At 44.5% G+C, this 14,851-nt stretch overlaps 1 protein-coding gene across 8 annotated transcripts in view; it reads left to right on the top strand.

The window, feature by feature from the left end:
• The first annotated feature begins 50 nt into the window (after positions 1 to 50).
• IQGAP2 (IQ motif containing GTPase activating protein 2) overlaps positions 51 to 14,851 on the top strand; it is a 127,928-nt gene continuing 113,127 nt past the window's right edge. For 5 of the 8 annotated variants that reach the window (XM_055698663.1, XM_055698660.1, XM_055698662.1 and 2 more), the window contains exon 1: positions 51 to 201. In XM_055698663.1, coding sequence (XP_055554638.1) covers positions 156 to 201 — 46 coding nt within the window. In that variant the 5' untranslated portion in view covers positions 51 to 155. Of the gene's footprint in view, positions 202 to 357; positions 377 to 14,851 lie in introns of those variants that run through there. The other 3 variants (XM_055698666.1, XM_055698665.1, XM_055698661.1) reach the window with 2 other exon arrangements.

The raw sequence follows: 14,851 nt of genomic DNA, 5'->3' as shown, positions 1-14,851 counted from the left end.
CGCGCCTCCCGCGCGGCCCCGCGTGGAGCCGCCCCGGGTGGCCCCGGCGGCGCGCGGGGCGGTGGCGGCCGCCGGCGGCAGCAAATCAGCGGGGCTCGCGCCGCGCATAAGAAGGGCGGGCGGCGAGCGGCGCCGTCCCTCCCGGCGGCGGCAGGATGCACCATGAGGAGCTGGCGCCTCTGCAGCGGCCCCGCTACGGCTGTGAGTGGGCTCGGGGGCGGCGGCGGGCGATCGGGCTTCTCCTACCCCCACCCCGGGTTTTTCGGGCCCCTTCCCGTGCCGGCTCTCGGTGTAGCGTTGCAACAGGGGCTCGGGCGAAACGGAGAACCCGCCCGGCGGAGTCCCGCTGCGGCGCGCAGCGCTCCGGCTCCCCTAGGTTAGTTTGCTCGCAGGCGAGCTCCGGTTCGGTTCTGAGCAGGTTGGCACGGGGCTGGGTTTTGTTCTGCAGCCCGGCCGGCGGATTATAGCTGCAACTCCGCTCTGCAGCTCGGGGTTTTAGGGTAGCGCTGGAGTTTTGGGGCTCAACTTTGTAACTTCGGTGTTGCCGGTATCGCTTTGGGTTGTAAACTTGTAACTTGAGTTGCGACTACAGCTTCTGGTTGTAACTTTGTAACCTTTGCGTTTTCATTTCGGAATTTCGTATTATACATTTCAAACTTTGTTTTCTGGTGTTATAACTGTGGCTTATAACTTCGTAACTTTAGATAATCACTGGGGTGAGGCGAGAAGCAGGGTGGGCATCTGCTTTCAGAGGAGGCGTATTTACTTCCCAGACCCGTATTTAAGAGCAGCCCTGAAGCACCTTCCCCCCTGCTGCTGCAGGGCGCCCGCAGCGCTGCCGAGCCGGGACCCTGCACCGGGCTGTGCTTTCGCCCCGTTTCTGTGGGCAGAGCAGTGCAAACCCTTGGCCCTTGCATCCCCCTAAGAAACGCCTCTGATAAAGCAGGCACTGCAAAATGTGAACGTGCAAATTATTTGCAAAACTCGAAGCAGTCCTGGCGTCCTGTGGTCTGATGAGCAGCTTCCACTTCCCTGCTCCTAGCATAACAGCTTTGTTTAAAACCGGTTCTGAAAATCACTTTTTTGAAAGGAGCACAACACCCCTTGATAACATTGCGTTCACCTCACTTCCATCCGGGGCAGACAGAAAAGGTGATGCTTGGCAGTGAGACCTGCAGCTTGGAGGATGCTCTGCCATCCTGAGCATTTTCCTCTCTTGATACCTACCGGTTGGGACAGTCTGTGGAACCTGCCCATAGGTTTCTTTCATTTGCACTACCTCATAAGTGGATGAGAGGCTTTTGAAGGTGTGTTCACAGCTGTCTGTATTGATAACTTTTTTTAGAGTGGTTACTACAGGCGTAGCTGGGTGTCCATGCTAATGTGTTAGCAAAAGTGAATATTTTGCTTGTGAGGCCAATCTCCCAATCATCTCGGCTTGCTGTGCCATTGCCTGCATGGCAGGACAGTGTCTGGGCAGTGTGCCACATGGTGGCTCCAGCCCCAGGCTGGCACTCGGTACACTTGCCTGTCATGGAGAAAGTCCTCAACTGTACATGGTGTGTCCATCAGGCCCCCAGCAGCAGGGACTTTCCTGTGCAGGTCTGGTATGACTGGTACCAGAACAGGTGAGTCTGAACATGTGGCATTTGCTAGACTGCCGTAGTCAAAGACGGGGCTTTGACTTAAAGGGCTCATCTTTGTGCCTTGGCTCCTGCCTGGGTGCTGAGGATGATTTACCCTATTGCAAAAGCTGCTCCAGAGTATTTTTAAGAATCTCAGGCCTTATTTATTGTGGGGGAAGAATAACCGTGTTAAGGGTGCCGAGTGCAGTTTTGAAGATACGGTCTCTCCTCTCGCTATTTATGCTTTGCTATGATAGTTCAGAACTTTTTGCTGTGATAACAAGAGAGAAGTTTGTGTTCTGCACTGTAGCCACTCTCCTGGTGTTTGCTTTCCTGTCCCAGGGTCAGTAGTGGGTAAGAGCATCCTTCTTGGCTTCTCTGATGCCACCTCCCTCTGACCAACGCTGCCTGCTTGTCTAGGCTCTGGTGGCTATTCTGTCTTTCCCTGAGTGAGAGGTTGTGGCTACTGTACCACACTGTATCATTTAATTTTTTTAGGATGGATTTTTTTTTTTCTGCAGGAACCTTTGAGATAACATTGCTTTCAAGGCACTGCGCAAAGGTTCCTCAAATGCCCCAAGCTGATGCCTGTTTTTTTTTAAAAAAAAATACACCAAAGAACTCTATAGGGAACGCCATGCACCAAAGAACAAATCATAGTATTGTCTGTAGTGATATCACAGGTATGGGTGGATGTTTAGATTTTTTTAGCCTACATCTAGAAAACCAAATATGCTTTATCTACACTGTATTTAGTCCACCATTTTAGGACGAGGAGAAAAGCAGCATCTTAAAAAGCACACACACACCCCCAAAAAAGAGGCTCCCTAACAAACAAGTTGCCATCATTATCATTATCTGAGCTCTTATGAAGCCCATCATAAGTTGTAGGTTCTCAACATAATTAAAGCCACATGTTGGGTCACTGGCAAACAGTTTCCTATGTCGAACACTGTATCTGTGCTTGATTTCTTATAAGAGTTAATAAATGGTCCAAGTTAGGCTATCAAATTGCTAAGACTCCTTGCTTTAGCAACTTAGTACAGTTTTAAATGTTTAACTTAACTTGGACTTTTGACTTTGGCTTCAGGCTTCTGTCAGTGTTTGTATGTTGCTCTGAAGAAGGTTAGCATTTCACTATGATAATTCTCTGCTAGGAACTATCTGAACCAGTGCGTGGTTATCACCAGAATTTCATTCTGATAACTAAAAGGGAAGACACATGCAAATCTTGGCTACATTTTGTAGCCTGATGGGTACCACTGGGGAAAATGTGTCCCTGAGCATAAGACCTTATAGCACAAAATAATAACTGGGAAGACTTAGCTCTAACTTGAAGCCTAGCTTTGCATTACAAGTTTTGCTGATGTAGTAACTTAGACTCGCATCTAGAAAATATTCTTAGAGCTGATAATTTTTGTCTTTAAAGTCAAAACTGATTGTAGACCAAAGAAGAGGATCCCTTTCTGGGTGGGTAGCAGTTCAGGATGAACGTGGTTCATGGGAGAAACAGGAGCTCAGAGCAAAGTCTTTGAGCCTTCTCTTAGTCTGTTAGGTCCAAAGCCTTGTGGCTTCCTGGACTGGTTATTGAAAGGTGCCTCCAAATCTGCATGCTGTCAATAGCTTAAAAGAGATGTGCGAGAGATTTCTGTTGGTGTTCCATGGAGTGTTTCACACGCTCATGTCCAGCACCAACTAAAGTGAGATCATACAAGTACACAGAAGCATCTTATGAGGCAGAAACCATGCTAACAGGTGCACTGCAACTGAATTTACATAGCTGGTTTTCAGTCTGGCTACAGCTGTTCGCTGGTTTATTTCTCAATTCCAGCACAATCAGATGCAGAGGTTCACAGAACTGCAAAGAACTGGGACTTGTATTATAACTTGAGGCATGAGCCATTATTACAACAAAAATGTGTGGTGCTGTTAAAGACTGCAAGAGAAAAAGTATGAATCTTGTATGTGCCTCACAGGTTAAATGTGAAGTTTTTAACATAGGAAAACAATGAATCAGGCAGCACTGTATCCTTGAGATGCCTTTTTCCTAATGCTCCCAGGTGCTTTATAGATAGTTCTCCCTGAAACCTGTGAGAGAAACAAATACTTAAGTTTTTGTGAAATGTCTGAATAGCTTTACTGCACTTCCAAGAATGTAATAAAGCTTCAGTGAGTGAGGCCATGAGTGTCTGGATTTGCAAAGCATTTCAGGCATTTCCATGTTCAGAGTAGCTAAATTAATGTATGCTCTAGGTCCCTGTATGTGGGAGAGAAACTAGATGCTTCAGCATCACCAAACACATCTATTGGAGACAAAGGCAGCTGAAGTCTTCATGTCACCCGCTGCAGCTGGAAAGCTAGCTTCACTGGGAATAGGTGGGTAAATACAGGGGAAGCTTGACTTTGGTATCCAGTGATGAGAGTGTTGCTTGTGCTTGTGGTCCTGGCTCCCAGGACTGCTCCTGTTTGGCACTAGGTAGGAGTCAGGAGATGAGACAAACCATCAGCATAAAGCTTCGTGAGAGAGAGCTGCCCGGCCTGTGGAGACAGGCAGGGCAAACCTAAAGTGAAACGTAGCCTATGCCTCTCATGAAACTGCACCTAGTTTCTTTCTTTGGCAGGATATGAAAGCTTGCAAACCAGTGGCTTTTTGTAAAGTATTTAACTTCAGAAACTATAAATTTGTCTGCATGTATATTAAACACAGAGAAACAAATGGCTGTTTTTCAGTTTGGGTGGGGTGGGGGGAATCTTTTGGTAAAAGTTTCATGGGATTTTTCGAAGTGAAAATAGATGGGTTTTTTAAAGCTAAAAAAGCAAAAGCTTAACTGTATCTTATGCATATATATTCTTTTGGGTGTATACTTTCTTGTAGTACTTGTGGCTTATGAGAAACTTTTCTTCTTTTTTATTGATGGGTGTAATTTGGCAACCAAATACACTGTTTATCTCTTCCACTCTTTTGTAGGTTGCTAATAATTAAACTACTGAATGAGAACTTGAAAGGTTTAACTGCTTTGTTTAACCAAGTGCACATAATTCATTTGGTAGGAGTGGTTCTCCATGTGCTCTTTGTGCAAAGCAGGCTCATCTACCCTGAAGTCTCTTGGTAAAGAAAGGATGTAGCTATGTTACAGCATGCTTAAAACTACTTGAGTGCTGTTGAAACAGGAAATATTAATATCGTGCTGGAAATGGGATTTATAGCACATGTGAGTGAGCTAGATGAAGTCTAATACTTGAGGCAGGCAACACGAAGTGTGCAAATTTCCAGCTCACCTCTCCTGTTAAGTGGTGTTTCTGTTAACTAGTTGTTCTACCTCAGGATTTGCTTGATACTGTTGCTGTTCAAGCCGATTATGATTTACTAGGAATAATCTTTCAAGTAAAGTGGAAAAAAAATGCCTGGTGGCAGTGATAGGCAGGACTCGTGGGTCATATTTCTGTGGGATGATAAGCGAGTGTGCTCTCCTGTGCTCTGCTTCTTGCAGGAAATTATTAACCTGCTGTGTTTGCTTCACTTGCTCAAATGTTTTGGTGTTTTTTTGGAATGGGTATCCTTGAACTACTGTGTGTTGTGGAATGAAAGCACAGGTGCTGGACGGTGGAGAAGCAGTGTCCACCCCAACCTAGGAAGCATGATCAGAGAGGGCAGGGGCTAGGTGCCCCCACCCTGGGGAGGGGAGGCAAGCAGGGAGGAGTGCCTGCTGTGGGCACCTTGCTTGCCAGTCCTTGATGAGATGGGCTGGTGCATAATCTGGGCCCTGCATGGTTCATTCATGGGTCAGCACTTCCTGCACCTTGGCAGTTGCAATCACCCTCAGAAAACAATTATGTCCTCTTCAGTCTGGTGACAGCGGGGCTTTGAAGTGGGTTGTCCACAGAATGCATACTGCCTTATCTTCGCAGCTGGGGGGAGAAGGGGCGCTGCTGAGTGGCACCGGCACAGGGGCAGGTTTGTGCTGATGACCAACACCTTGCCCCGGCACTGCTCCAAGTGTTTTGCTGACTGCTGTGACCCTGGCCAAGGGTACCCTGCTCTGTGGTGGTGATGGGCTGGCTGGGCAGGAAGTGCCTGTGGGGTGCTCTGTGGTGGCCAAGGGCCTTGGTAGGTGTCAGGGTGGGCCATGTGGCAGGAGGAGGAGGGGATGGAGCCATGGTGCTTGCATGAAGTCTTTGGAGCAGAGGAAGGGGATGCTTTGGTTTGGAGAGAACCCCTGCCTGTTATCCATCAAGGGAAATACTGAATGAGGTGGTGTTCATACAAACTCTGCATGGCTCCTAAATACCTTTTGAAATGTGTAAGCAAATAACCAGCCTTTAAGAACCTGTGTTGGTGGCTGATTTCAGTGTTAAATTACTCTTTTGTTCAAATGAGTATGCACTAGCAAGGAACACTTACCTGGGGGAATTATGTCAGTTATTTGTTATCGCTTATTGCCTGAGTTAAGAGGTTGGCCAGGTATAAAATCTTCAGGAATCAGATTCAAGGAGCACCTTAGAGCTCTGACTCACAACTACTAACAAACTGCTGCCAGCTACTAAGGAGCTGCGGCCTCAAGGTGTGGTGCCTGCCCTGCCTGTCAGCCAGGCTGCAAAACTGGCAGAAACTACTGTCCTCATCTCAGGTGCTTCTCTTGGCCTGGGTGTATCAGGCTAAGCTGTCTGTGGCTTGAGCTAAAGTGGGTGATGAAGGATGTCGTCCCTGCCAGTCGTCCCCTGTGGACTCTGACCTGCTTTCAAAGTGCAGTAAAAGCTCTTGTGGCATCTAGCAAGGTATTTAAACAGATTCTTACTAGACTCCAAAGTCTGAAGGGAAATAAGCAGTCATGCGTGCCAACCATCCTCTACTGGCTGCCCCTCCTGAAAATTAAGGGTATCCTGCATCTGTGCTTGATTTGTAAAGCTGCTCAGTACACTGGTTATATTGGCAGGATTGGAGCCTCACAGCTTCTAGGAGCACAGCACAGATTAATTCAGGGGCAGATGGAACAGGAAATGTCCAAACTCTGCACAGAAATATGCTTCATCAAGGCAACCACTCTTTCACAGGGTTGTAATGTTGAAGTATAGGCTAATAGATGTTTTACTTTTTTTTTCTTTTAAAGGGATGTTTCAAAGGTGTTTAGGGGAATCTTGTATGAATACAGGGGATATCTCTTTCTAATAGTTTGGTTGAAGTGATTAGAAACAAGGTAAAAAGCTTGAAAAACTAAACAAGGAAATGGGTTTGCTTTGCTGAAAACATGATCCTATATCTAGGGGTTATCTTTCATGAGAGAAGTCGCTGTTTTTCACTGGTGTTAATTACACTGGGATCCTAGCTCCCACTTGGTTGTAGACTGTTGCAGCTGGTAAGGCTGCAGCAGCCTGAACTTGCTGAGGTGCCTTCAGCTGCTTTGTCAGGCTGCTGTGGTCTTCACCTCTTGCCAACGCTCATATGATGGCATGGAGACCTAATCTGTCAGGAAGATAATCTTTCCTTGCAGAGCTGACTTGCATTGCTGGATCTGCAGTCACTTCAAGCCTCTGCAGTGCCTGGCTGCAGATCTCACAGCTATGCCTGCTGGCCCAAGACAGGGAGGCTTTCTGGCCAGGTGAGATCGTGGCAGCCAGAATTTAAATGTGTTTAAATTGTTCTGGAACTGCACCCTGTAGCTGTGGTTTCATGTGTGCTTTCAGTCAGGTCTGACGGTAGAAGAAGCAACCTTGACTCTTTCTACGGGATTTTTTTTGGCTAGATTAAGTTCCTGTTCTGGCTCACAGCATGAAACCACAGGCAGGTCTGCCAGCACAGTGCAGTAGCTGGAGCAGAGATGAGCAGAAGTGGTTGGGAGAATGGCAGACTGAGTTCATTCAAATTGTGTTACTGCTGCACATGGAGATCTGGAAAGCGTGTGTGCCATGGGGCAGCAAAATGTGCAGGCAGCACACAAGAGTGGACTGGAGCACACAGGAAGGAGCAGCACGTATTACTGTGGTCTGCCCTGGGTGCCTTTGTTGTGGTGCTACTGCCACCCTGGTGCCCTGCCTGCCAGGGCTGGGACTGCTCTTGCTTCTCCTGCCACCCAGGGAGTATTGAGTTACAGAAAAGTTTTTGAGGAATCTCATCTCTAGCACTGTAGTTTCATAAATCCCTAAGTGTCATAAAAGGCATGGTAGTGTTTGCCAGGCAATGCCACAGTGGTAAGAAAATTGCAAGAAACAGTCTAAACACTAGACTGCTTGAACAAGAAAGAAAAATACGTTTTTTCTACATAAAGTATGATTCAAGATGCTTTTCCAACCTTTTTCTGCTGGTAAGATTATTTCTACTTGCAGGGCCTCAAATCTGTAGGGATGAGATGTGACTTTGCGGTGTGGGCTGCTTATTTCTGGGATTTTTAGGTTTTTGAGCCCAGTTGATTAACCTAAGCAATAGCTGGCTGGCCTCTGTTCAGTGGTAAACAAGTCTTAAAATTCCATATGTTCTTAATACAGTATAGCTAAATAAAAAATGTATTGAAATGTCAGCATGGATATGCGGTGGTGTAAATTTAAAGGAATATGGAGGAGTCCTGGGAAGAGCAGGGATTATATTTAGATGAACCTGGGACAAGGAAAAATGGTCAGCTTTATTTACAAAACCAAGCACGTAGTAAATGTGATTTCACTACATCTGAGCTCAGAAGCTGTTGTGAGCACTGCTTTTCAGACCACAGCAGAGCACAGATTCTTCATGTGATTCAGTGGAGGCTGGGAGATGAACCACCCTTGGTATGGCATTTGAAGTTGCATGGCAGTTGACTACTGAAGGTGGCTGGGCAGTTTACCTGCAGCGGTTAGATGTGACTGCCTACTTCTTTGAATGTGTATCACCTCTGACTATGGTAAGACGTTTAACAAATGAGTTAGAATGCTGCAGAAAATACACAGCTTTTGTCACGTGCTAAGCAAGCTCCTTCCTTGTGCTCCAATTTCTATCTTCATACAGATCATGAGAAGTAAGACCACATAGTTTTGCTGAAGATTTCACTGATGTGAGTTAGTTTAGAACACAATCAAATTTCTTAGTATCGTGGGTAGTAACAGGCAAACAAGGGCTGGTGTTTCCTAGAACACTGAACCATGTAACACTCAGTAGTTTCTTTTTTGTTTGTTTTGGTTTGGTTTTGGTCATACTTAGATAAATACAGTATTTCTGTGCATGTTTACAAAGGCTTCTGATAAAAATAGAGGGGTTTCTTGTAACATTCTGTATCCTTTTGTCCTAAACCTGTGGTGGGAGGGTGCTGACTTGTAGGCTGCTTCTGTCCAGGCTGCAGATGCTGGCTATGGGTATGTCTGTCTCAACTCCCCAAAAGGATGAAGGTGAGCAGGTGAGATTTTTGGGCCTCTGTAGCAGTAGCAGAATTGGTCTGCAGTAGCTTCTTGGGCATATTTGAGAGGCAAGTTTACACCTATTTCAATTTAATTTTCCTGAAGTTTTGCAGTGTAAACTTTCTTGGAAGCTGACCCTTTGCATGAAAACTGTTACCAATTAGGTAGAAGTATTTCACTTGTGCTCACACTTGACAGCCTTTAGAGTGTAGGCCAGGAGAAGCAGAACTGCTGCTGGTGAACAAACCTTATTTTGACACTGGGTGTCTACAGAAATAGTTTCCACATAGAACAGGAATGGCAGAGACTCACCTGGGGAAGGTACTGCTGATGGAGTAGCTATTTTTTTCAGGCTGCTCTGCTCCCTATAGCAGCTGTAAATGCCTTATAATAAGGAGGCTGACCATAGCCTGTGAGCTGGAAACCAGGGCAAAGCTTGGAGGAAGAACCATTACAAGTGCTAACAAAAGACTTGGGTTTTGTGCTTGAACAAAGGAAGCAGACTGCAGCTATGCAAAAGACAAGTGCTCAGCCCTTGAGCATGTGAATTTCCTTGTCGGTTAAAAACTTCAAAACTTGCAAATACATAGCTTAATTTGATGTCAAGTTTATGCATGTTTCTTGTGTTATGGTTGTCATAACAGTGATTGAAAGCTAGTTACGCTTCCTTTATTTTAGTGGTCTTGGTATTGCTGTTTCAAGCAGAATGCTTGTTTTGAGGTGTTTACCCAATGTTTCTGGTGTGCTCCTGATATTTTATTCACAATTGATATTTAGTGTGCCACTGCACTGCTCCCATAAGTGGAAATGGATTCCAGGCAGCAAGAGGGCTGCCATGTGGCCAGTACTTGGTGCATTAATCCAAACTTTACTTTTTGGAGTGGGCTATGGAGCGGATACAAACAGGGAACATGAAAACTTAAGTGACTCAAGATGAGACTGACAAAGTTTTGTGTCAGTTTAGAGGAAATATGAATTTAGCAGAACTAATACAGTTATGCTTTGAAAGTTGCAAGTGTATGATTTGGGTGAAACATGTCTTATGAGTGCAGCTGTCATTGACTTATTCTGGAAATGGAAGTACTCTGTTTATTAAGTTAGCAGGATTATTTGGCTCACTCCATATCTGATGATTTTGCAGTGATATGTACAATGGTAGATGTGTCATTGTTACTCAGAGCTGTTTTGAGTCTCAATATTTAGATACTGGATGTACTGAGTGAAAGGGTGGGGTTTTGTCTGCTCTTTTCAAACCTTGCTTAGAGACTTACATCTTCTGTGCTTTTGATCTCTGCTATGGTTCTACCTCCTGATGATGAAAGGAAAATTAATTCTTATCACTGGGTATGTATGTAAATGAGAAATAAGGGCTGGACTAGTCCAGAAGCAGTGTGGGCAGTTGCCCTGCAAGCAATGTTTGCTTGTCTGTGTGGTGTCCTCCCAAAGTGACCTAGCAGGGAGAACTGGGAGGAGGTTACCCTGGAGCCAGTGGTGCCAGCTTTGATAACACTGCAAGCACTTGCTTGCCTACTGTGGAGTGGAAGCCAAGCAGGCTTCAAGTGATAACTAAGGTGGTTGTTCGCGTGGGACCACCTCTGAACTGGTTACCTGCATAGCTACACTGTTTGCCTTCCTACAAGAACATGTCATCTCACCCATGAAGCGGGAACAAAGAAAGTGCATATCCAACCCTTGTGCCCTTCTGCACCTGTGGACTTGCACAGCTGCAAGACCAAGAGGTTTTAGGGTGATATCCTAGCTTGTTAGCCTGAGGCTGCACCTCTGTCCTTTCTGTGGTTCCTGCTTACACTGGGCCATCTCTGCTGCAGCAGCAGCTGCTGAGTGCACAGCAGTTTTGGGAGCTGTTTCACAAGCAGCTCAGCTGCCTTGCAAGGGGAGCCAGGAATGCTGGAAGGAGGGCAGGAACCACCATGGCTCTGTTCAGATCCTGTCTCGGGGTGCCCAGGGGTTCTGGTCATCACCTAAACTTACCATACCTATATGTTGATATTCTGCATCATAGAGCATTTCTTTACGTTCTTGTGAATTTTAAGCTATTTTTTATATTAGAATTGTTCAGTCTTGTTTTATGGGCTTATAGGTGCAAAGTAAATTTTCAGATCTATTATCCTTCATGCTTAAGGGTTTTTTTTTCTCCCCACTAATATTAAAAAAATCATTATGCCTGTGAATCAATGAATTTAAATTACAAACTTCAAAGATACTGTGACTGTTGTAATTACTTCAGAATGAGAAGCAAGGAAGTCAGAGGGAAATGTGTTCTCCAAATTTAAGGCTGCAAGCCTTATGGCATGCATACTCTTTCTTTTTTTATTCATATGCTTGTGTTTGTATCTTGAAGGAAAAATGTCCTGCAACATTTCAGGTATTTTATGGAGCTCCTTTCAGAGTATGGAGACAGTGAAGCAGGTGATTTGTTCAGACCTTGGTAGGAGGACTGCAACAGACTGGCTGGGGAAGGAGCAGGAGATGATGAGTTGTCAAAGGAGGAATTAAAACCAGATGTCAGGTCTGAGGGTTTCTACACTGCAGTCTTATGGTGATTTCAAACTTGCTCTGTACTTAAGTGATGCTCTTGCCTATGGTTTTTCCTAGACAGGTGTTTGTCTTCCACAGTCTTACAGTTCAGATCCTGAGACTCATGCAGCTCTTGTCAAGTTACTCAGTGACACTCGGACATATCTTTCTTACTGGGTTCTCTTTGTCTTTCACTCCAGTGTTCCTGCTAGTTGTTCTTCTTTTATGTTCTTGAAGCTACATGTTACCACATTTCTTCCAGCTGGTTACTGTACTGAGTTTGCTGGTAGGAAGCTTTTTGATGTCAGCCTCTCAAGCACCTGGATATTGAAGCCATTTGGCAACTCTTCCCTCAGAGTATCATGCTGGACTTTTTTCAGATGTGAGGGGCTATTCCCTCCCCCTCTCTCTCATACCCCCTGTCCCTGTTGTCTTCCTCCTTTCTCACAACCAAGAGCAGCATCTCCCTAACCAGCCTCAGGGTAGTAGAGGTTCACTATAAGTGTACATACAAATCACTGTTCTGGTCTCAAATGGTTATGCAGTTGACCTTTTTGACACTTCCAAGACAGAAAAATAAATCAGACAAGTTTCTGATTTAGCCAAAAATCCTGTGCAGTATTTGCAGGGTGTTATCTTAATTGATTGCTATTTAAACAGCCATCAGTCTTTTGAATTTTTACCAAAGAATGACAGTGACTGAAAAACTTCAGTGTTATGCTCTTCATTGTGGACTTCAACAAGTTTGTTTTTTGATGAAGCATCAGTATCTCCTGTCAGACATGCTTGGCTTCTTCAGTCCAAAGGGTCCCCCTTTGCCACAGTAAGCCACACTTTATTCTGGTCCTGCATGTTGGCTAAGGTGTCTCAAACAACCTAGAGTGATCTTAGCTGCTGTTTGCACAGCAGAGCATCTGACTGGCAGCAGTAGTGTGATAGAGCCATGGCTCAAGATCAGTGTGTGCGAACAGATGAGAGGCTGACAAACCTGAATTAGGATTTCCTGCTGCCACTGTGGCGAGCTCAAACTGCCCTTCCCTTCCTCTTGATGGTCTTCAGCCCCTCTTTCCTGTTCTTCCACTTTGTGTCTGCAGTGGTTTTCTGCCTCTACTTGATCCACAAATGTTTATGGGTGGGGTTGTGGTCACAGGTGGCAATGGTGATGAGACTACATACAATGAAAGTTGCCTTTGGGGTTCAGCAGAAGGCTGAAGGCATGTCTCCTTTTCCTGTTAACTTGTGCCTCTGCTTCCAGCTCCTTGCATAGGGATGACTGCCTTTCAGATGAGCTGTTCACCCTTCTTGGGTAATCTTCAAAGTATTTTACTCTCCACAAGTCACTTTTATGTATATGTGTGGGTGCATTTGACTTAATTGCAGGTGTATCCATGTTTTCAGAAAAAAAGATATATAAACTTCCTAATGCTAGAAATAAATTTGATGGCATTTGTAGGCAAGACTTGGCATTTTTCTTCTGACTAAGCCCAATTACAGGGTTGATACTAATGCATGCTGTAGACGCATTTTTCTGTCTTTCATACTTGAGTAGTGTATTTCACTAGCCTGGCACTATTAAACAGTCCTTTTCATTATTTCATTTACATTCTGCTTGTGTTAAGTTGAACTGAGGTCACAGTAGGTAAAATGCAAGAAAATGGAATCCATATGGCAAAATTCTGGCTCTTTTATTGAGGATTGTTAATGTATATTCCTAATAAAAAGCTAACAGGTTAAAGTAATTCTGCTGAAATGAACAGAGCAAATGGTAAATGGGTCAAAATACATGGAATTCAAATCACAAGTTCTTTATTTAAGAAAGGAGTGAATGTATAAAGCTGACAGAGGAACTTTTCATGCTTTACTGTTTGTTTCCTCGTGAATTAACCTCTGGAGAAGGAAAGCCTGTTGGAAATTCCGGCTGGAATTTGCAATATTATTTTGAATGCCTTGAGCCTCCAGTGATGTGCTGATTTGACCAACCAGCTTTTTCAAAAACCTGCTTTTTTTTTTGTCCCACATAAAAAATGTCATTGTTGTTGTAAGCATGTGGAAACTAAGCAAACCTTCCAACCAGACGGACTACATACTGGTGTAGCCTGTTCCAAGCTGCCTTCAAGTCTGGCCATGTTAATGGCTTTTTGACTAGGCAAGGGGGGGTAGGATGGCTTGTAAGGGAAAGAAATAACTTCTAACTGGTGCTCACTTCACCTTCAGAACCCATCAGTCTGAGTGCTTCCTTAGGCTTGCAACTTTTCCAGGAACATAGACTGAGGGGTTATTAGCAAAGAGTTTTAAGGTCAGCTGGGTAGTTTGTAGAAAGGAGCTAAGAGTTTTAAGTGTTCTTTGAGCACCTGAAGCTTGGGGAATTGTGTTGTGCCTTGAGGTGACCAGCTAGGAAAATATGCAAAGATAAACAGTTACAATTTTATTAAGGAGTTATCTGAAATAGTGCTGGAGACTGTGAGACTGGCAGTTAAATGTAGGTGTAAGTGGTTGGGCAATAGGCTTACAAATTGCATTTCATGTTTCTAATTGTAGATGAAAACACTTGAAGCTAACTGAAATTGTAGGCAGTTGGACTTTCATATACTTCCTTCAACTCCCTTACTCTGTCTCCTTTTTCTTCTAAACACAAAGATCAGTTAAACTGAAGTTAAGATAAAATGAACCACATGGTTTTTCTGCACAAGGTTAAAGGACCCTACTAGTAGAGATGGCCATGCTTTAGTGTCATAAAATAAGATAACATCAGAACTACTTAATGTCTTTTAAGGTATTTCCTCTATTGAAGTCTTACTTGATGGTAGTGTAGAGAGCCTAAGGTTTAAAAGTGGGGTAAAGGATACGTATACCTATAAGCAGAAAAATGAGTTAAATGTTCTGGCAGTGCATATGGTTACTTGCTGAATGCCAAAACTACTTGTGTCTGTGTGGTTAAATGAGATTTTTTCCTAAACTTTGTGGGAGTTCAAGTATCTTGAGACACAGTCCTACAGCCTTCTGTCAGTGTTAGCACTTGACGGACTGTGAAACCAAGCAGTTCTGACACTTGGCTCCAGAAGCACGGGCTGTGGTTGCTGCTGCATCACCTTCCCCTTGGTATGATAATGCTGAGGTCCTTGTATTGTAACAGTGCTCAGTCTCTGTAAATGGATGTGGCTGGACTTGTGGTAGTAGATACATGAGACTGAAATATGACCTTTTTCAAGGAAATGTGGGAAGGAGGCTCCGGAAAGTGAATGCATAAGGATGATGCTTTATGAGAAAGCCCAAGGCAAAGACTGGTTTATTAAACACTTCATTTTAGATCAGGATGTCTTTTTACTGGA

This window comes from Falco cherrug, chromosome Z, assembly GCF_023634085.1.
Source record: "Falco cherrug isolate bFalChe1 chromosome Z, bFalChe1.pri, whole genome shotgun sequence".
Lineage (NCBI taxonomy): Eukaryota > Metazoa > Chordata > Aves > Falconiformes > Falconidae > Falco > Falco cherrug.
Note: the sequence above shows the minus strand (reverse complement) of the source record. Positions and strands in the feature narration are given on the sequence as shown.